Source organism: Ranitomeya imitator, chromosome 1, assembly GCF_032444005.1.
Source record: "Ranitomeya imitator isolate aRanImi1 chromosome 1, aRanImi1.pri, whole genome shotgun sequence".
Taxonomy (NCBI): Eukaryota; Metazoa; Chordata; class Amphibia; order Anura; family Dendrobatidae; genus Ranitomeya; species Ranitomeya imitator.
The window spans coordinates 891,267,624-891,290,923 of NC_091282.1; the positions used below are offsets into that span (position 1 = coordinate 891,267,624).

The 23,300-nt window shown below is 42.3% G+C and overlaps 1 protein-coding gene across 1 annotated transcript in view; it reads right to left on the reverse strand.

Moving 5' to 3' along the window:
* Positions 1–23,300, reverse strand: part of FRAS1 (Fraser extracellular matrix complex subunit 1) — an 845,787-nt gene that overhangs the window by 416,169 nt on the left and 406,318 nt on the right. Inside the window, exons 10-11 of the mRNA XM_069743201.1 lie at positions 18,135–18,224; positions 14,984–15,022 (exon numbers count right to left, since the gene is read on the reverse strand). Coding sequence (XP_069599302.1) covers positions 14,984–15,022; positions 18,135–18,224 — 129 coding nt within the window. The remainder of the gene's footprint in view (positions 1–14,983; positions 15,023–18,134; positions 18,225–23,300) is intronic.

The following is a 23,300-nucleotide window of genomic DNA, read 5'->3' on the forward strand; positions in this document are numbered from 1 at the left end:
GTTCCTTGGGGGGTCTAGTTTCCAATATGGGGTCACTTGTGGGGGGTTTCTACTGTTTAGGTACATTAGGGGCTCTGCAAACGCAATGTGACGCCTGCAGACCATTCCATCTAAGTCTGTATTCCAAATGGCGCTCCTTCCCTTCCGAGCCCTCCCATGCGCCCAAACGGTGGTCCCCCCCCCACATATGGGGCATCAGCGCACTCAGGACAAATTGCACAACAACTTTTGGGGTCCAATTTCTCCTGTTACCCTCGGGAAAATACAAACCTGGGGACTAAAAAATAATTTTTGTGGGAAAAAATTTTTGTTTTATTTTTACGGCTCTGCATTATAAACTTCTGTGAAGCTCTTGGTGGGTCAAAGTGCTCACCACACCTCTAGATAAGTTCCTTAGGGGGTCTACTTTCCAAAATGGTGTCACTTGTGGGGGGTTTCAATGTTTAGGCACATCAGTGGCTCTCCAAACGCAACATGGCGTCTCATCTCAATTCCTGTGAATTTTGCATTGAAAAGTCAAACGGCGCTCCTTCCCTTCCGAGCTCTCCCATGCGCCCAAACAGTGGTTTACCCCCACATATGGGGTATCAGAGTACTCAGGACAAATTGTACAACAACTTTTTGGTTCCAATTTCTTCTCTTACCATTGGGAAAATAAAAAATTGGGGGCAAAAAGATAATTTTTGTGAAAAAAAAATGATTTTTTATTTTTAAGGTTCTGCATTATAAACTTCTGTGAAGCACTTGGTGGGTCAAAGTGCTCACCACACCTCTAGATAAGTTCCTTAGGGGGTCTACTTTCCAAAATGGTGTCACTTGTGGGGGGATTCAATGTTTAGGCACATCAGTGGCTCTCCAAACGCAACATGGCGTCCCATCTCAATTCCAGTCAATTTTGCATTGAGAAGTCAAATGGCGCTCCTTCGCTTCCAAGCTCTGTCATGCGCCCAAACAGTGGTTTACCTCCACTTATGGGGTATCGGCGTACTCAGGACAAATTGTACAACAAGGTTTGGGGTCTATTTTCTCCTGTAACCCTTGGTAAAATAAAACAAATTGGAGCTGAAGTAAATTTTTTGTGAAAAAAAGTTAAATGTTAATTTTTATTTAAACATTCCAAAAATTCCTGTGAAACACCTGAAGGGTTAATAAACTTTTTGAATGTGGTTTTGAGCACCTTGAGGGGTGTAGTTTTTAGAATGGTGTCACACTTGGGTATTTTCTATCATATAGACCCCTCAAAATGACTTCAAATGAGATGTGGTCCCTAAAATAAAATGGTGTTGTAAAAATGAGAAATTGCTGGTCAACTTTTAACCCTTATAACTCCCTAACAAATAAAAATTTTGGTTCCAAAATTGAGCTGATGTAAAGTAGACATGTGGGAAATGTTACTTATTAAGTATTTTGTGTGACATATCTCTGTGATTTAATTGCATAAAAATTCAAAGTTGGAAAATTGCGAAATTTTCTAAATTTTCGCCATATTTCCGTTTTTTTCACAAATAAACGCAGGTAATATCAAATAAATTTTACCAGTATCATGAAGTACAATATGTCATGAGAAAACAAAGTCAGAATCACCGGAATCCGTTGAAGCACTCCAGAGTTATAACCTCATAAAGGGACAGTGGTCAGAATTGTAAAAATTGGCCCGGTCCATAACGTGCAAACCACCCTTGGGGGTAAAGGGGTTAAACAACAACACTTTTTATGGATATCTTTGAGAAATGGCTTATTCTTCTTGCCACTCTTCCATAAAGGCCAGATTTGTGCAATGTACGACTGATCGTTGTCCTATGGACAGACTGTCCCACCTCAGCTGTAGATCTCTGCAGTTCATCCAGAGTGACCATGGGCCTCTTGGCTGCATCTCTGATCAGTGTTTTCCTTGTTTGAGATGAAAGTTTAGTGGGATGGCTGGGTCTTGGTAGATTTGCAGTTTTATGATACTCGTTCCATTTCAATATGATCGCTTGCACAGTGCTTCTTGGGTTGTTTAAAGCTTTGAAAATCATTTTGCATCCAAATCCGTCTTTAAACTTCTCCACAACAGCATCACGGACCTGCCTGTTGTGCTCCTTGGTCTTCATGATGCTCTCTGTGCTTCAAACAGAACCCTGAGACTATCACAGAGCAGGTGCATTTATATGGAGACTTGATTACACACAGGTCAGTAGCGTAGCTACTGGGGGGGCAGAGGGGGCCGTCGCCCCGGGCCCTGTCACATGAAGGGGCCCACTGGGAGCCAGGGCGAGCCCACTTCTGTGAGGAGGCAGATCACAGCATAGGAGCAGAGCAGTATGTCTGCTCCCGTCTGACGGAGACTCTGCACGCTGCTAGCACAGTGGCCGGCTGCAGAGTCTCCCCCCTGCAGTGAATGGTATTGCCTGTCTTTTCCTGGGCTGTAGCTCTGAATCTTGACTCTGTGCAGTGTGCACGCTGGGTCCTAGTGCCATTTCACTGACACAGAGACACTTCCTGGTCCTGCCTGCAAACTTCATCAGCAAGTGGGGATGGAACTTATTAGCTTTACTAAATTCAGGTATGTCACTGTGAGGTGAATGTGAGACCATTGGGGTATTGTGGGTGCTGAAAGTAGGTGAGGGAGGACAGGGTTCGGGGGGGGGGGGTGGGAAATGTGAGACCATGGAGGTATTGCGGAAGAGGGGAGACAGGGCACTGGGGGGTGAATGTGAGGCAATGGGGGTATTGTAGGGGCTGAAAGTAGGTGAGGGAGGACAGGGTACTGGGGGGTGAATGTGAGACCATGGAGGTATTGTGGAAGAGGGGAGGCAGGGCACTGGGGGGTGAATGTGAGGCAATGGGGGTATTGTAGGGGCTGAAAGTAGGTGAGGGAGGACAGGGTACTGGGGGGGTGAATGTGAGACCATGGAGGTATTGTGGAAGAGGGGAGGCAGGGCACTGGGGGGTGAATGTGAGGCAATGGGGGTATTGTGGGGGAGGGGAGACAGGTTACTGGGGGGGAATGTGAGGCAATGGGGGTATTGTGGGGGAGGGGAGACAGGGTACTGGGGGTGAATGTGACCATGAGGGTATTGTGGGAGAGGGGAGACAGGGCACTGGAGGGTGAATGTGAGACCATGGGGGTGTTGTGGGTGAGGTGTGGACATGGCACTGAGGGGGTGGATGTGAGATGATGGGGGTATTGTTGGGGCTGAAATGGGGAGGGGGACAGGGCACTGGGGGCTGAATATTATGTTTTATGTTATTTTATTATATGTACTCCATCACATGTAATATTTGCTGTCTGGGGGGGTAGGGGGCTTTTGATACGTACCACTTGGGTCTTCTATGAGTATTAGTATAAGAAGTCCTATACAGTAACAAAGAGCTGCATCACATTTACAGCATCACTCCAGTATTTTTTTTTTTATTTCACTGCTGGAGCGGAGCTGAAAATCCAAGTCCCCTGCCCCATGTCGAATACTCACCTTCAGGGGTTCTCATCGGTTTTCACCTCAGCTCCGTCTCCTGCAGTGTTTCATGGAGCGGTGCAGAGGTCACTAATCATGTAAGTCTATGGGAGCCTCGTTCTGGTATGTTCCTCGCTCTCATAGTCTTACATTGAGCGCTTGTGACATAGCTTCTCACTTCTGGCCAGTCAGAAGCTGCGCTCACAAGTTTAAGCCGCCACACTGCAGCAGTGCCACAAAATAGTGCGCTTAAAGCACCATTCCAGCGGTAGAAAAAAAAACCCTGCTAGAGAGGTGCTTTAATAATTTAATAATAAGCAATTTTTTACTATAAAGTTGATAAAGGCTTGGAATAAATGTCTGCAGTCACTTTATATGACTGCAGACTGCCAAATCATGATCGTGAGCTGCGGGCCCATCATATTGTTTATAAGGGAGCTGCGGGCCCATCATACTGTGTGTAAGGGAGCTGCGGGCCAATCATACTGTGTATAATGGAACTGCGGGCCCATCATACTGTGTATAGGGGAGCTGCAGACCCATCATACTATGTATAAGGGAGCTGCGGGCCCATCATACTGTGTATAAGGGAGCTGCGGGCCCATCATTCTGTGTATAAGGGAGCTGTGGCCCCATCATACTGTGTATAAGGAAGCTGTGCCCCATCATACTGTGTATAAGGAAGCTGTGGCCCCATCATACTGTGTATAAGGAAGCTGTGGGCCCATCATATTGTGTATAAGGGAGCTACGGGCCCATCATACTGTGTATAAGGGAGCTGCGGGCCCATCATACTGTGTATAAGGGAGCTGTGGCCCCATCATACTGTGTATAAGGAAGCTCTGGCCCCATCATACTGTGTATAAGGAAGCTGTGGCCCCATCATATTGTGTATAAGGGAGCTGCGGGCCCATGATACTGTGTATAAGGAAGCTGCGGGCCAATCATACTGTGTATACGGGAGCTGCAGGCCCATCATACTGTGTATAAGGGAGCTGCGGGCCCATCATACTGTGTATAAGGGAGCTGTGGGCCAATCATACTGTGTATTGGGGAGCTGCGGGCCCATCATACTATGTATAAGGGAGCTGCGGGCCAATCATACTGTGTATACGGGAGCTGCTGGCCAATCATACTGTGTATACGGGAGCTGCGGGCCCATCATACTGTGTATAAGGGAGCTGCTGGCCAATCATACTGTGTATACGGGAGCTGCGGGCCAATCATACTGTGTATAAGGGAGCTGCAGGCCCATCATACTGTGTATAAGGGAGCTGTGGGCCAATCATACTGTGTATTGGGGAGCTGCGGGCCCATCATACTGTGTATAAGGGAGCTGCGGGCCCATCATACTGTGTATAAGGGAGCTGTGGGCCCATCATACTGTGTATAAGGGAGCTGTGGGCCAATCATACTGTGTATTGGGGAGCTGCGGGCCCATCATACTGTGTATAAGGGAGCTGCGGGCCAATCATACTGTGTATACGGGAGCTGCGGGCCAATCATACTGTGTATAAGGGAGCTGCGGGCCCATCATACTGTGTATAAGGGAGCTGCTGGCCAATCATGCTGTGTATAAGGGAGCTGTCGACCCACCATACTTTGTATAGTGAACTGTGAAGGCATTAAATTGTGCATATGGGAGCTGTTGGCCCATTACACTGTATATAGTTGGCTCTGGGGGTCATTATACTTTCTATAGTGGAGCTCTGTCAGCATTATACTGTGTAAAGGGGAGCATTGGGCTTATACTTTCTATACGGAAGCAGTGGGAACATCATACTGTGTAAAGGGGAGCAGTGGGAACATCATACGTGTATAGGGGAGTTGTAGAATCATAATTTGTATAGGGGAGCTGTGGGTGCCTTATACTGTGTATCGGGAAGCTTTGAGCTCACCATACTGTGTATAATGGAGCAGTACATGAGGGAACTTAGGGGACATTATTAAATGTTAAGTGGGCACTTAAGCATTATTGTTATAGGGGCACTCAGAGTATTGTGACCATCAAAGTTGCATATGGCGTATTATTACTTTCTAGGTAAAAAATGTGGAGGGCACTAGCAAAGGGCATTAATATTTTCTAGGAGGCAATTTTACTCTCTAGAGAGCAAAAAGGAGTCATTGTTACTATGTAAGGAGCACAGTGGTGGCATTATTATGTGGGGTGGTAAGAGGAGCCGTTATTGTACCACACAGTAGGTGCAGTAATAGGGACACATATAGCAGCAGCGGCTCAGTATTGGGATATCAGCAGGATGAGGAGTTTGTGCAGATTGGGGAAAGATGGGGACAGTGCAGGAAATGTGAGGAGTCAGATGTGTTGTTGTCATGTCAGTGTGTGCCAGATGGAAAAGATGGGAAAGTGAATCACTCCATCAGAGAAAACGTCAGCTGTAAGTCACCATCTATGACTGTAGTGTAATCTCTTATATGGTCTGCAGAACTGGTATCTACCACTATATGGTCACAATATGGCAGTAAAATCAATGTTTGTTTTTGTATATAGATTTATTTTCAATAACAGCGCGGTCATATTCTGAGGTTCCACTATATTCACAATTAGAGTGCGCAACCGTAGTTGTAATCAGGGTTAGCTGGTAAGGGGCCCACTCAGGTGTTTCGCCCCCCCTAAGGTGAAACCCTAGCTACGCCTCTGACACAGGTGGATTATATTTATCATCATTAGGCATTTAGGACAACACTGGATCATTCAGAGATCTACAATGAACTTCTGGAGTGAGTTTGCTGCACTGAAAGTGAAGGGGACTAATAATATTGCACGCCACACTTTTCAGTTTTTGAATTTCCACAAAAATTTAAAATAACCACTAAATTTCGTTCCACTTCACAATTGTGTGCCACTTGTTGATTCTTCACCAAAAATTTACATTTGGTATCTTTATGTTTGAAGAATGATATGTGGGAAAAGGTTGAAAAGTTCCATGGAGCCGAATACTTTTGCAAGACACTGTACTTAGCTTGTGGTTGGGATGGTAACTTAGGTGACTTTAAGTCAGTCTAAGAAATCTCTACTTTATTATTTATGTACTGGAAAACATTTGAAAGTTTGAAGATTGAATTATTGCCAACTCCATTGACATACATCTGGACAGCTACATTGCGCATGTAATGAGCGCTGATTAACTATATAGGAAGTCAATGGTCATTCAATTGGATATGATGATCAGAAAGGGGCCTTGTCCAAAAAAATAATTTATGCAACCGTATCACCTTCCCCCTTCTGTCACACATTTCACATTATTATCAGCAGCACATTTCTGGTTTAAACAAGCATTCATGCTGATGACCAGGAAAAATATATATTTGTTCAGTGTTAGCCAGTAGATTTCAGAATATATGTATGAGGTTGGAAGAGAAACATTTATTCATGTGCTGTATAAGATTTATATATATCAGGAACCCACAAGCACAGATTATCAGTCACTTTAAAGGAATTTTACATATGGTGATGATTAAATACTGAGCAGGTTTGAGTTCAAAGGACAAAATGGTCACTTGTCATTGATTATATTTTGGTATACAGGTATAAAAATGATCATTGGTCAGCAGCAAAATATAAAAACTTGAGAGTCCTCAATGGTTAATAGTAGTCACCTACAATCCAAATCTGGAGGTGCTAAGGGGACCTGCACGGAAACTACCTTTATTACTAAAAGATGCTCAATTAAAATATATATTTCCTGATCCTACACTTCTGTGTTTTAACCCTAATGTTCTGTTCGGGTCATAGTGACCCGAACAGACTTTTTGCGGCCCTGTAGATTTTTTTCTGTAAGTCTATAAAACTTGAGACTCCTTGAATTTTCCTCATTTGGGGGGACCTACCTATGAGTATTTTTTTTTTTTCGTTTACTTTTTGCTACACGCAAAAAGTTACACTTGTTGTGTTCGGGTCATAGTGACCCGACATTGTTTTTTACAGCTGTGAGGCCATATTTTCAGTGAAATAAAGGAGTTATAACCTCAGTTGGGTCTATTTATTGCATCTACTATTGTATATCAATTGATTTATTTCCTAAATTATTTCAATGGGGTCGTACACGCGCTCTACCGGTGGTATGCATTGAGATCTGCGCACCATAAAAATGGCTTTATATTGATTATTTTTGGTGCGCAGTCTATTCTAAAATGTAGAGTGCATCCGGAGAGATCACTAGGTGTGCACTACACGTGTATATTATGCGCAGAACGGACTGCTCAGAACGCGCTGTCTAAGACGTTTTTTTTTTGTAAAGCTGAGCTGTAAAGTCTTGCAAATAATTTTTTTTTGCTAAGTAAGTCTGTCTTCCTGGCTTATCTGCTTGTTTTCAGAAGGGTTCTTATCTTCTCTGCTCTTATCATTACACATATGCTAGCCCAGACATGTTACCTTTCAGTTTCTTTGGAGAGCAGCTGTGTACATACCTCTGTTCCAGGATATCTCTGTTCCAGGCAGTATCTTTGTTTTCTACAGGTATGTTGCTTGTTATGCTTTTACTAATCAATTCTATTATAGATTGTATATTGTAAAGGAATACTTTTATTTTATTTTATTACATGTAATTAGTGTTATTACTGTGTGATACACTGCTCTACACTTAGCATGATAGATTGCTGGATATTGAGCACTGGTATGCTTTGATGTAGTATAGAAGCTCTTATTGTTTTTGCAACCAAAGGTGGTGTAGACACATTAGACCAACTCATTGGTACATATTCCTGCAAAAGAAAATCAAATCAGTGGCCAATGATTCTCTTTTACAACATTCTGGATTTGTCAGCCTATAATTCTTTTGTGTTGTGGAGGGAAATCAATCCCAAATGGAACCCCAACAAACTCCATAAAAGAAGACTATTTATAGAAGAACTGGGGAAGTCACTGGTTAGGCCTTATATTGAGAACAGAAAAGTTACACCAAGAACAGAAGCAGCAGCAGGCCTGGTACAAAGAATCCATCAACATGCCCAGGACAGTGAAGCCATGTCCTCCACAAGCGCTTCTACCCCCATGGCCTCTTCCGGCATCAAAAGAAAAAGATGCAGCTATTGCCCTTCTACTTGTGACAACAAGACGAGTATAACATGTTCTGGCTGTAAAACATTTCTATGCAAAAATCATGTGTATTGTTTTTCATGCAAGAATCCGTAAATTTATATGATCATGTAAATATATTCACATTGTAATGTTTATTATCTTTAATTTTTTATCACAAAATGTTTGATTTGATTGTTTTGTTTGTTTTTTTACAAAATATGTGTAGTTTTCTATTTTCGTTTTGCTCATTGATCTGTTTTTTCAGAATAAAAACAAAAAAAAAAAGATTTCTAGTTCATTTTTCTTTTTTTTTTCCTACCAGACATGTTCACAAACAGTCTAGTAAGCAAAAAGTATAAAAAAATGGAGTTAGAGTGTGTAAAATCAAAGTTTAATAAGCCGGGTCATAGTGACCCGGAACACTACAAGTGTATAGTAAATGAGAACAAAACAGCAGGGTTCAGTAGCCCCCAAATCTAGAAAGAATCATTGACAGAAGCTCGCTGTCCTCTCCAACAGTTACAGAAACCTTTCCCTGCAAGCAGAAAAAAATGTAAAACCTGTCCATTTATAATGAACACAGAGAAGATAAAAATCACCAACTCACATCAGGACTGCAAGATCCAAGGTTCTTACAGCTGCATCACATCTAATGTAGTCTACTTAATTATATGTACCAAATGTCCATCTGGGAGTCTATGTAAAAAATAGGGACAAAACCTTAGAACAAGGATGAATTCTCATTGCCACACAATAAAGGGAAAAAAGGATAGATCTACCTGTGGCCAAACACTTTTGTAGCCCTGATCACATCATCATTAAATTAATGGTGTTGAAAGGTAACTTCACATTCCAGAGAGAAAGAAGAGTCTGGGAGTACAAACTTATGGCAACCTTTGAAACACTCAGAGCTGGAATGAATGTGTGGCATGGATTTATGTCAACTAAGGAATGTACTCATTTGGAGGCATCACAACCCTGGACCTGACCTCAATCCAAGGACAATAAAACTTTCACACTCTTTGTTTATGAACATCTCCAATAGTTACAGCCACATCTGTTTCTCCCCTTCCCATATTAAGAGTTCTGCTTCACGTCACTTGTCTTATCTGTTGCATTATTATTGTGTCCTGTTGTGTATAAATATGTGACTCTTCAGATTTTGTGTTATTCTGTGCCTGATGAAGAGACTCGAGTAGTTTTGAAATCTTGCAATTTGTTACCATTTTTTTCAGCTAACCATTAAAAGGTATCAACCACTGAGGACTCTCAAATTGTAATATTTTGTAGATGACCACTGACAATTTTTATACCTGGATACCAAAATATAACCAATGACAAGAGACTGTTTTGTCCTGTGAATACTGCACAGGTCAGAACATTTGTACAATCATCGCCATGTGTAAAATTTCTTTAAAGGAACAGATAATCTGTGCCTTTGGGTTCCTAAAATATAAATCTTATCCAGCACATGAAGAAATGTTCTCTTTTCCAACCTCATACATATTCTGAAATACTGCATAATGGCAAGGTTGTATAGTGTGCTATCACAATGAAATATGGTTTATAGAAAAAGTAGAGGTCATTTCAAAAATCTGGTTGAGACAACGTTATTGAGTAAAAGTCTGGAAAATAATTATGTGCATACATGTTTAATAAGTACTATATGTGCTAAACATTAAGATATCATTTTATATGAGATTACTATCTTCAAATAACTGTGGGTCAGATTAGCCCTGGTTTAAATTAGGGAGTTTCTACACTGATATCATACAGATGTTACACTTTATCATGATACACTTCAGTTACGAGCCAAACAAGTGCATCCTACATATAACTTATTCTAAGGCTTCTATCACACTTCCGTCGGCAGGCGGCCGTCAGAATGCGTCGATACGACGTATCGACGGATGTTTTAAAAATAGTGGAAAACGGATGCAACACATCCAGTTTCCAGACAGATGTGTCGAATTAGGCGCTACATGAATTTGAATGTCCAAAATTCGAGAGAGAGAGAGGCCATCCGTCACGATCCGTCGCCAATACAAGTCTATGGGAAAATAAAGGATCCTGCAGAAAAATTTGCAGGATCCTGTTTTTTCAAAAATCGATGGATTTCGACGGGAGCTAAAAGACGGAAGTGTGAAAGAGGCCTAAGAATTATTTTCCGAGTGTTAGTCATATCTGTCATACATCATGCATTGCAAATGTGTCCTTTATTGAAAGACCTCATTGAGACGTATGTTTTTCATGTACGTAATCTATTTGCCTCTTTCACAGAAAGAATACATACTCATTATAATCTATGGAGATGTTGACTTGTCCGGGTTTTTCAATAGGCCATGTGTACCCCCTCAAAAATCACAGAGACATGTCTGTTTTTTATTACAGTCATGAATCAAAGTTGATGAAAATCTGATCCAAAACACTGATGAAGTTCGGACAAACCATAAAAATCACTTTAAGGCCGGGATCACACATACGCAAGATACGGCCGAGTCTCGCAGCTGAAAACCTAGCTCTGGCGCCGGCACTCCAGAACGGAGCGTGCAGCTCCATATATTGCTGTGCGGCTGCACGCTCCGCTCTGGAGTGCCGCTGCCAGAGCTCGGTTTTCACCTGCGAGACTCAGCCGTGTCTCGCGTATGTGTGATCCCGGCCTAAGTCTAATTTTTACGATATAAACCCAATTCATACACAGATGTGCAAATGTAGTTTTGCTCAAACAGACATGGCAAAACTGCATTTGCAAGTGTGCTCTCTGTGTCTAAAGATCTTTAAATCTTAAAAAAAAGTACTGACTTTAGTTAAAGCAGCACTCCCATGAAACTTTTTATGTCCTTATGTCTTGTTTTTTTCGTGACATATTGCACTTCATGGTAGTGGTAAAATTTCATCTATACCACTCGCGCTTATTTGTGGGGAAAAAAAAGGAAATTTGGCAAAAATTTCGAAAATGTAATCAATTTTCAAACTTTTAATTTTTGTGCCCTTAAATCAGAGTTATGTCATACAATATAGTTCATAAATAACATAACCTACATGTCTACTTTACATGAGCACAGTTTTGGAAACAATTTTTGTTGTTGTTAGGAAGTTAGAAGGGTTAAAAATTGACCAGTGATTTCTCATTTTTCCAACAAAATTTACAAAACTATTTTTTTTAGGGACCACATTACATTTGAAGTGACTTTGAGGGGCCTATATGACAGAAAATACCCAAAAGTGACACCACTGTAAAAACAGCACCACTCAAGCTGTTTAAAATCACATTCAAGAAGTTTATTAACCCTTCGCGAGAACTGAAGCAATGTGGAAGGAAAAAATTAACTTTAACTTTTTTCACCCAAAAATTACTTTAGACCGAAACTTTTTATTTTCACGAGTGTAACAAGAGAAAATGGACCATAAAGTTTGTTGTGCAATTTCTCCTGAGTACGCAGATACCCCATTTGAGTGGGAAATCTACTGTTTGGGCAAACGGCAGGGTTCAGAAGGGAAGGAGCACACTTAGATTTTTTTGAATGAAAAATTGGCTGGAATCGACAGCAGACGCCATGTCACATTTGGAGAGCCCTTGATGTGCCTAAACACTGAAACCCCCCCACAAGTGACACCATTATGGAAACCACACCCCTCAAGGATTTTATCCAGGGATATAGTGAGCATTTTGAACCCACAGGTATGAAACAAAATTCAATAACAATATGTTGTCATATTGAATATGTCATTAGTGTTAAGCGCAAGTGCTCGCTACTCCAGTTTGTGTCGGGTGCTCAGGTATGCACTGAATGTCATTGGTGCTCGAGTGATATGCTCGAGTATCTGCACCACATGTTTTGAGGCTTTTAGACACCCCCAAAAATGTGGGGATCCGCAATACTCTCATAACTGAGCACTCGACGTAAATTCGATGAGTGAGCATTTGCGCGCAACACTATCATTTTTTCTTACTTTCGAAAAAAAAATGTCTAACTCCTACCCCAACTCTAACCCCAACACATCTCTAACGCCAACCCTAACTCCAACCCTACCCCTAACACAACCCTACCACTAACACAACCCCAACCCAACCGGCGAAGAATGGGATTTTTTTAAATTTTATAATCTTTATCTAACTAAGGGGGTAACAAAGGGGGATTTTTTTTCTTTTGATTTTCCTGTGATAGGGCCCATCAGAGTGATCAAAAGGAACCAATAGGAAAAACTCCCTACTGTTGTCAGGTACAAGCAGGCAAATCTGTTTTTTTTTTCAAGAAGATGATGCGGAGGGCCAGGGGACGGAGCAGGAGGGCCCAGGGGATGGTGGAGGTATCGGAGGGTTTCGGTGGACCCCGATTCTCTCTTCTCTATTAGACCATATCAGAGAAGAGAGAAATGAATTTAAAATCAGACTTTTTTCTTTGTGATCAATGTTATTCGGTGAATAACAGCGATCACGTGAGACCCCATAGATCTTCCGATGCTGGGGGGCGCTATTCCCTTTTTCTCGGCGCCATTAAAAAGCAGCTCTGACGAATAAGTACCCTTAACTGCCGCAGTTAAAAGGCGTATCACCGTCGATAAGGGGTTAATATACTCAACTATCACAGTCTTCCCCAGTTTTCATCGGTGTTCTGATTCTCTTCTTACTCACATGGCTGTAATCTCAACCCAACAAATCACACAATGTTATGTGTGAGCCTTATAATAATTTGCAATGTAATTCTATACAGCATACATCCCAGTGTAATCCGGATAGTCAGAATCGCAGTCCCTTGAGTGAGAAGAGGATCAAAACAGCACTGGAAACCAGGGAGGACAGCAACCAATGAGTGCACTACACAACACTAAATAAACATTTACATAGGTTTAGGGCATAAAAAGTTTAATGGAAGTACTGCAATGCAATGTAATTTTAATTATACAGTAATAAGATTCAAGCTGACCAGTCAGGGGATCCTCTAGTATAACTTGAGGGTCCAGTAGAAGACAACTCCATCTGGAGCGGACTTAAAGCTTTCCATACACATTCGATAGCTGCTGGATGAACAATGGCTCGGCAGGCAGATATCTCCCTAACTCCCTAAAGAAGTGCTCAAACTGGCAAGCACTCACTCTGCTGAGCACTGAGTTCTCTGCGAGAGAGCTACTGCCCAACATCTTTGGCGGGGGCTTATCTCTAAAGAACAAAAGGACTGGCAGCCTGAAATTGGAGATCCTGTATCCATTACTACCCCAATCATCTATTAGGGTTCCCCATACTCATTAAACTGGCAGCCAAACCCATTGATATAGGCAGTTTCAGTCCATGTTAGTCTAATGTGTATGGGTGACTTATAAGACAATCATTTGACACTAGGGTATATTACTTATGAGTTTGTTTTACAAATTACCAAGAAGATTTTAAAACTGCTTTATACCTATGGATTAAATAGACTGAGGCATGCAGGCAAAAATAATTTCCTCTAGTAAGCCTGACACTTATCAGCCATTTTACTACAAAGTTTTTTTTCAGCATTGCGATTACAGAGAGAGTAGACAAAAAATGTCTACATGACTTCCACCTTATCTCAGAAATCTCTAGTTGTGAAAACCACCAGAAACATTTCTATCTATGTAACAATGGTATTAGCATCTCTTGTTGTAGGATTTCCTTTATAACCTAACCAATAGCACCAAGTGCCCTGGAACAGCTGCTCTAAGCTCTTAATGGGAGCCAGGCTATATAGGAGTAATCAGGTTGCTGTTTTCTGTTTCCAAAGGGAGTTTCTAAAATCTCCCCCAGGGTATATTTTACAAAGGACACTTTGGGACGTCATAAGTGGTCAGCATTATATTACATTAAATGTGTTACCAAATGAACAGATTTTATTTAAAAAGCAAGCAGTGTGGTCTGATAAAAAATAAAGGTGAGTTTATGATTTTTTTTTTTCTCTTTCTTAGCTCATGCTGGGCCCATTTTTAAAATAAAAAAGCAGTGGACACCCCTTTGATGTTCCTAATAAACTTAAGGGGTTTGGCCCCGATAAAATAATAAAGCCTATACTCATCTCCCGTGCCGCCGCCGCCGCTCTTGTGGTGTCGGCACTTGCTCTCCCCAGGGCCCTTGGGTTGTGACATTTGACACCGGTGCCCAATCAGCGCTGGCGTCACTGTCCCCGCCTACGTACGGATTGAACATGAAGATGAAGTCAGAGATCAGCTGCAGCCTGGACTTCCTGTTCATGTTCAATCCGTACGTAGGCGGGGACAGTGATGCCAGCACTGACTGGGCACCGGGGTCGCATGTCGCAACACAAAACGAGAGCCCTGGGACCTTGAGTTATGACACCGCGGGAATGGCGCCGGCCCCAGAGGTGAGTATAGGCTTTATTATTTTATCAGGGCCAAGCATTTAGTTCCTAGTAGTGGACAACCCCTTTAAGTAACCAGAGAGGAAACTCTAGCCTCACTTGCTTTTGTATTGACTTCTTCTTTGAGAAATGCTTGGGTGAAAGATAAAAGTATAAGTAGCATCTGCACTCACCATTAAATGTTTGACTCCACTTAAATCTGAATGCGAATCCTGCAAACAAACAGAAATACCTCTATGTGTTCAGTAAGCAAAGTTATCAGGTGTATCACAAGCATTCCAATAAAGCGCATTCCTGTGTTATCTAGCGCTCCTTCTCCAGGGTTACAAAACCCGGCAGTGAGTGCTTGCTGGCAGGATTTAAAGGCCCGCTCCACTAATGTTTATACAGAAATCATTCCTCGGGAGCTGTACCCAAAGTTATAATCTGCCGGGATGACAATTGGAAGAAATGTAGTGTCTAACTTCTATTTCATGACAAAAAAAATCAAGCTGAGCCCAACCAGTCTGGCATGTTGTTAGGCTTCACTGCCCTCTTCTATACAATTTAGGTTACATAAATGGGCTAGAATTTATTAATCAATGTACGGAGTTGGCATTCATGCATGTGATTGGCTTTACAACACATGACAATTAAATGGAATCTGCAGGGGATTACTATGGAATCTGAGAATAGAATAATGTAGAGCCTGACTCCAAGGCTATTTGGTGTCCTTTTTATAGAATTCCTGTTTTGTACATAACCCTGCCCACACCCCTGACTGGCAGCTTCCTGTGTACACTGATAATTGTCAGCCAGCTGCCAATCAGTGGGGGCAGGCTTCTACAGATTAGCCTGACTGCTGGTCATGTGAGACCTAGTCCTGTAGTGATAATCTCCTGCTGATAAAACATTGGTGGTATTAAAACTAAAGCACACAGCCTGACACATTGCTGGAATCAGGGTCTCAGCACGTACATTATGTCTGATTAAATAGCAAAAACCTGGTGACAGATTCCCTTTACATTCCTACACCATCTTCATTAGCCACTTTTTGAGGCGGTCAAGAGAATGGCCAATTCCTGATCGTAGGGTGGCTGCCTTATCGGTATTATTGCACCTGTGTATCTGCCATCTTTACTTGGGTCCGCTGCACCTTGGTTAGTGCAATTGTTGGAGGCCTTGGACAGGTAAGCATCTCTGCCTGTGTACTGGTGTTTTTTTTTTGTCTAGAATAGTGGAGGTTTTTCCTCTTATGGTGTTTTTTTAGAATAGGACTGCCAATATGTAAGTACCCTTGACGTGGGTTGGCAGCTTAAATATTGTGGCCATAATATCGACCAATACCTTGCATACATTGTTATGTTTTTGGTGCACTGTATATTTTTCCAGGGTGCGGCTGGGCCCTAGATGGCTCTGTATACTATGGCCTCTGTTCACACAGGATGCATTATGGTTAGCCCGCTATATGGCGTCATTAATAGGCTTTGAGCCATATATTTTGCATTCCTGTGTGAACATGCCACATACAGACTATTTGTTTGCACAGGTGCCCCAAGTGGCCAACTCCTGATCGTAGGGTGGCTGCATTATCGGTATTATTGCACCTGTGTATCTGCCATCTTTACTTGGGTCCGCTGCACCTTGGTTAGTGCAATTGTTGGAGGCCTTGGACAGGTAAGCATCTCTGCCTGTGTACTGGTGTTTTTTGGGGTTTTTTTTAGGTCAAGAGAATGTGATTAAATGTGTCAAACTATGCCGGATGTCATTTTGTCCCTCACTTAGCAACCCAAGCTGATCATACTATTTAGGTCACATGGAGAGAGGTGAAGGTGGGTAATCAGATGGCACTGATGATGAGCTGCTCCATGGATGGACTGCCTACTAGACTGTTCTCTACTAGTGATGAGCGAACCTGCTCGGATAAGATGTTATCCGACCATGCTCGGGTGCTAACCGAGTGTTGGCATTATCAAAAAATATGTTCGAGTCCCGGCATGTCTCAAGAGCTGCAACACATGCAAGGATTGCTCAAGAAACAGGCAATCCCTTATCCGAGCACATTCGCTCACCACTATTCTCTGCCTTTGTCAGTACATGTGGGGGTTGCCTGGTTGCTAGGGAACCCCCACATGTACTCAGCCTGGCTAGTAGCTGTAAATCATTCAGCTGCCACGATGAAAACTAAGTGTCCGAGCAGTCATAAATACCCGGAGGTCACCCGAGCGTGCTTGGGAAAACCCGAGCAACGAGTACACTCGCTCATCACTAATAACAACCCAAATTACTGCTAGATCAAATGCTGTTAAATGTCCATTAGATAGTCAACCCATTTAACCTACATAGTGCAATATTAAGTCAGCCTAATGTTAATGTAGATGTTGTGATAAAATTCTGTTTATCTGCCCAGATTATCATAATTTGGAAAGATATGTTCGGTTTCCTAGTTGCAAGATTTTTTTTTTCTTAATTTTTTCGGGCTAGATTAAAGATATACAGTTTTATTATTATGAGTGATGCGTGAAGGTGCTCCGATGACGTGTTATCTGAGCATGCTTGGGTGTTATCTGAGTATATGAGAATTTCGGCGTGTTCGAATATTATGTTCGAGTGCCCGCAACATATGCAGGGATTGCCTGTTTCTTATGGAATCCCCACATGTGTTGCAGCTGTCTAATAGCGTCAAAACATGCAGCCACAGGGACTCGAACATATTATTCGAGCAGGCCCAAGATACTGGGATAACGCCCGAGCATGCTCAGATAACACGTCATACGAGCACGCTCGCATATAATTAATTATTATGTCTCTAACTCGGTGCCTTTTTTTTTTTTCTTTTTATATTTTGTCTTACTTTTTACTTTTCACATGGATGTCTGAAATATAATTCATTAAGTCCTATCCATGCTATGAAGAGCTCTGGTAAATCTAATCAGTTTACAAATTGCCTACAAAGATTGTGATAATCAACACAAGTCCAGTAATTGGCAGAAAGAAATGTGATTGCAACAAAATGTGAAAATAAATGCAAGGAGTGGAGAAGTGGTCCCAAAACCAGTGACTATCCAGCTACTGACCAGTAACTGCCCAGACAGCCACCTGCCTAAAGTTGGTGTAGTTTTGCACCAGCTGGGTACTCGCAGGTTAGGGAGAAGCAGGGTGTTACATGACCAGAGAATCCGTGCCCCTACATCATACAGTCTGGGTTGTTAGAGGGTAATGTCCACCTGTCATTTTAGAGAAGGGTCACTGTTTATTATAAAATTGATAGGATGGATTCATGCAAAAAAATATACCGTACATTCTTATTTGTAGATTTAAGTGACAATGTCATTTCCATCTTACCTCTTTGCCATCTTCTTTATGGAGACAGTAGCTGGTGCTTAGCACACATTCTGCACAACACTTCCCCTCAAAATGTACCAATTCTTCACCCTGATAAAAAAGGCAGATTGCTGCAATGTGAAGCTTTTTTTTTTGCTGAGGTCATGTTGCATTTTTTTTTAGTACAGAAACTCAATTGTGGAATTTAGATCTGATTTTATTTGTAGCGTTTTGAGGCTCTCCATAAAGAAAAGCCAACTCAGCACATTACTGGAAAGCCTGTTCTTTGCATTTAAGCCGGATACCTACACAAAAGGTTAACATAAACTGCTAGTGTGATAATGAGCACACATCCCACTGAGAAAAAAACACTTCTCAAACTCCGAGATACAAGAATGCAGTCCTATATTTGTAGAAAAGAATGTTTATTTCTGGATGTCATAAAACTGGCATGTAACTTATTGCTCAGAAAGTCGGTCACCCAAGAGAAATAGAATGCCACTCACAGTTCAATTTTTTTAAATCATTGTTATTATTTCTAATTGCCTAAACCTGACCTAGTGATACTCTTCAGTGAAAAAACAAGGAATATTATGTGGGTTAAGCCATGTGACAGCTGAATGATGCTCATACATATGTGAGACTGTCTAGAGATCCTACAATAGAAGAACAGAACAAATTACAGTCTCTTTTACACAAAGGTATGCAAATAATATTCTCTCCAAAATTAGCTGAGACTTTATTTTTTGTTAGTTCATCTAAATCCAATTGGTATTTCGTGCCAAAGTGCACAAGGTTATGTGAGATCCTCCGTGGAGCAACATCGTGGCAGGAGGCGGTTTGGTCATGGGACCTATGTTGAATGGTACTGGAGATCACTACTTCAGATATACCTTCATATTTGTTTGACACTAATGTATTGAAATGTTGGGCCCATGACCAGAAAACTCTGTGATCACATCCTATTGAGAACCTGTGGTCAATCATTAAAAAAAAAGTGGATGGATAACAAAAACACTAATTAAGCAAAAATGGGTTGCCACCAGTCAATACTTGCTGAGAAGGTGATATCCAGCTGTCAGGGCGAATTGAAAAAGTCTTGAAAAATATCGGTGAACACTACATAAACTTGATGTATTTGTCAATAAAAAAAAAAAGTAAAATCTTAAGAAATGCTTATAAATGTACTCCAATAACCATAGAAACATCTGACTAAAAGATCTAAAAATGCTAAAGCAACGGAGCTTTATGAACACCAAAATTTGTGCCAGTCTCAAAACTGTTGGCCATAACTGTAGGCTGGCATTAATTGAATATGTGAGCCTTCAATGATCATACAGAAGCGGAGGGAGCCTCTCTCAGGAGGTTACGCAAGGATGAGAGATGCACAAGCTATATCTGTGAGGTTCTTGGGATTTGTGCTTTCCAATATTGTGTTTCAGTCATTGACCACTATTATGCCCAAAGCACTGGCACTGCAACGGGCACACAAGTGACATCTAAGTTTTCAAATTCGAGATTGGAAGAGTAATATGTACATAGTAGTTCTAATTAGTGTAGTTGCATAATTAGTAGTTATAATCAATGAAATCCTTCTTGGAAGTTTGGTCAAGTACAGACCAGAGGTTCTATGAATTGATGATATGTAAATGGAAAAGTACTACGTATGTTGTTTACTGCTACTTTAGGTGATTGAAACGCCAATGTTATGGTCAGATGAGTCAAGTGGATTGATGGCAAGTGGCAAAAAAAACAGTCACTAACTCATTATTGCATTGTGATGCTATAATCCACCCTATGTAAGAGGCTTGCTGCCTAATGGCCAATTATCTAAGAAACTTTTACATATAGTATAGACTATATGTCATGCAAACGTGTAAGCATCAACTCATGAGGCTTTATAAAAGGAATGAAAATAGATTAGTAAAAAAAAAAAGATTAAAGAGATTAAACGTTTTATGAAGGCGGACATTGAACAGACACAGTAGATGGTAATGTGCAGGCTACAATTAATTCTCCCAGTGGCATAGGAGTGGGATGTAGAACTAGATAATGGAAGACAGTAAGACGGACTTTGAATGCGAGATGCCTTCATTATTTTCCACCAAAAGAATGTTTGTAGGAGGATGAGAAAAAAAATCTGCAACCATAAATACTCACATCTTCCCATTACCCTGGCAGTTGACTATACACAATATATGAGAAAATAACTCTGCATATGTTTCTCACTCCCATTACTACATAAACATTCATGCCATTATAAAAGGTTTTCCAGGAAGGACTTTATTATGCAAAATATAGCTTACAAGCCAGACACTGAGAATTTACAGCTCTAAGTGTGTGCATTACTCGGTTCCTGGTAGTACCCATTATATTGGAAGTAAAAATAAACCCTATACAATAGCTACCATCTTTATCCAGCCATCTGTAACAACGTTTAGTCTCTTATCATATACATATCATTTATCAGTGGCGGACACAAACAGAAGGTGGCCACTGTGCAAGAGCAGTATTTGGGCGGGGGCGGGTCCTAACTGGCCATGTGAGCGGATGCACAGCAGAGCGCTCCCGCTGCCGTCCTGTGAAAAATCTTGAGCAGACGCTGCTGACAGGACTTTTTTGCTGCTTACCGGCTGGCTGAAGGTCTGGGGAGCATAGCGGTGCTGGGGGTGGCCCCGACACCGGAGGAAATGACTAGGAGCCGGCAGAGAGACGTGGGAGCCGGCGATGCAGGTGCCAGCCAAGATGGCGCCGAGGCCAGAGAAGAAGCCGACAAAGCTAATGCCGCTTGGCAGAAGTGCATGGAGGTGGCGGCAAAGCTTCAGCAGTTTGCCAGAGTGGGAGAGCAGCGGAGGAGGCAGAGAAGGTAACCGGAGCTGGAGCTGATATTGAAGAGGAGGTGATCCCAGCAGGTGAGCAAGAGGTACAGAAGGGGAGGGAGGAAAGCAGCATGGTGGGGGGAATAGGGGGACCTGAAGATATGACACCGGGAGCTGAGCTGACCCTCAGGGATGTTTTTGTACTGGTCTCCTCATGCCAACAGTCCCTGAATACCCTGACCCTCCAGATGCAGGAGGTTAAAGGGGAAACAGCACAGATGAACGCAGCACTGCAAAAGATGGACAGATGCATGGGGATGGTGGAGGAGAGGGTGAGCACTGCAGAAGATCATATAGTAAAGCTGCAAAAAGCGGAGAAAAAGTTTGCTCAAGCAATATCAGAGCTGGCCGCCAAAAATGAGGATCTGGAAAATAGGTCCAGAAGGAATAATATACATATAGTGGGCATCCCTAAAAAAACTGAGGGGAGAAACCCCACTGAGTTTATTGGAAGCTGGCTGATAGAGAACATTGGTGGCACAGTGCTGACAAAAGTGTTTGCAATTGAGAGAGCTCATAGGGTCCCGCCGAAGCCTCCTACTCCAGGAGCGAATCCCCATACCGTGCTTGCCAAAATAGTGAACTACAGAGACAGGGACATTATCCTTCGGAAGGCTAGAGAAATGGAGGATCTGACGGCTGGAGGTCAAAGGATTGCTATTTATCCAGACTACGGATGAAGTTCACCGGTGTCAAGAGACGACTGAGGGAACTGGGAGTGCAATACTCTATGCTGTTTCCTGCAAAGTTAAGAGTGGTGGCTTTTGATAAAACCCACTTTTTTTCTGACACCGGAGGACGCTACCCAGTGGATAGACACCAATGCTAAACAACTCAAGGGAAAAGGAGACTGAACTACCGGGGAGATCCGGATGGGAGATATTTCGATGTCGCTGGAGAATTGATCTGTGATTGATAGTATAATTGCTAAAGGGATGGGCAACTGTTGAGGGCTAAGCTGGGCAATATTGAGTGAATGGCCAGAGGGTGCAGTAATGGTTAATATTTATGGGGGAGGAGGGTTATGCGGTGTACTGCAAGTTTGAACTGTTCTTTCTTTAGAGGTTCATACACGTTGAAATGTTTTGTTTTGTTTAAAGAACTGCAAGGAAATTTGTTTTTTTGTTTTTTTTTATGGTAGCGGGAGGCGAGTGGAGAGGGTAAAGCAAGGGAGAGTGTTCGCAATGGGCGGTGGAGCCCCACTCTTGATAAGAGGCAGAATGTGTAGCATTGGGAGGGTTAGGGGGGAAGTTGGGTTTTGGTAAGGGGGGGTCGGGGAGGTTAGACAGCTTATACTTGGGAGTAAAGATACAATGAAGGATGATGAGTCACATGATGGGGGCCGCATTAAGATACTGAGCTGGAATGTAAGAGGCCTTGCGGATAAGTCTCGGCGGGCGGTGAGTCTGCAGTATGCTCGAGATCAGAAGGCTTCAATGATATGCCTACTGGAGACGCACTTGGTGCGGGATAGGGTGGATGTACTAAATAGGCGATGGATACAGAGGGCATACCACTCTACCTTCTCTACGTATTCAAGGGGTGTGTCAGTGCTGGTACCCATGGGAGTGCAGTATGAAGAGGTGAAGATGCATGTGGATGTGGATGGTCAGTACGTGGTGGTACAATGTAAAATAAATGGAGTGTTGATGTGTATAGCGGCAATGTATATTCCGCCTCCTTACTCAAGTAAGAAAATTAGAGAAGTGTTGGAGCGAGTGGAACGATGGGGCCCGACACCATTTCTAATTATTGGTTATCTTAACAATATATGTGATGACTTTTGGGCCAAAAATAAAAACATGCAGAATAGGACGGTGGGCACACTACTACGTTTGGTACCTATGTCCGTGAAATAGGTATGATTGACCTATGGAGAGTTAGACATGTTGGGGAGAGGGGGTATTCATGTTATTCACCATTTGTCCAGAATTGATATGGCTTTAGGTAATTGTCTGTTGGACACGATGGTGGGAGACATGCGGTACTTACCGAGGGCCCTCTCAGACCATAGTCCAATTGAGGTAGAGTTTCGATTGCTGGGGACACAGGCCGAGAGCAGGAGAGAGTGGAAGATCCACCCTAACTGGCTGCACAGTATAGACTTAGATAATATAAAAAAGGAGGTGGCGGAGTTCTTCGTGCGGAACGATGGGAGTGCAGATGCTCTTAATGTATGGGAAGCCATGAAGGCGTACTTTACAGGGCTGCTGTTTAGAGATATTAGTAGGTGTAAACGGAAGACGAGGGAGGCAGAGAAGGTAGCGGTTGATGAGCTGAGGGCAGCTGAAGACGAGATGGTAATAAT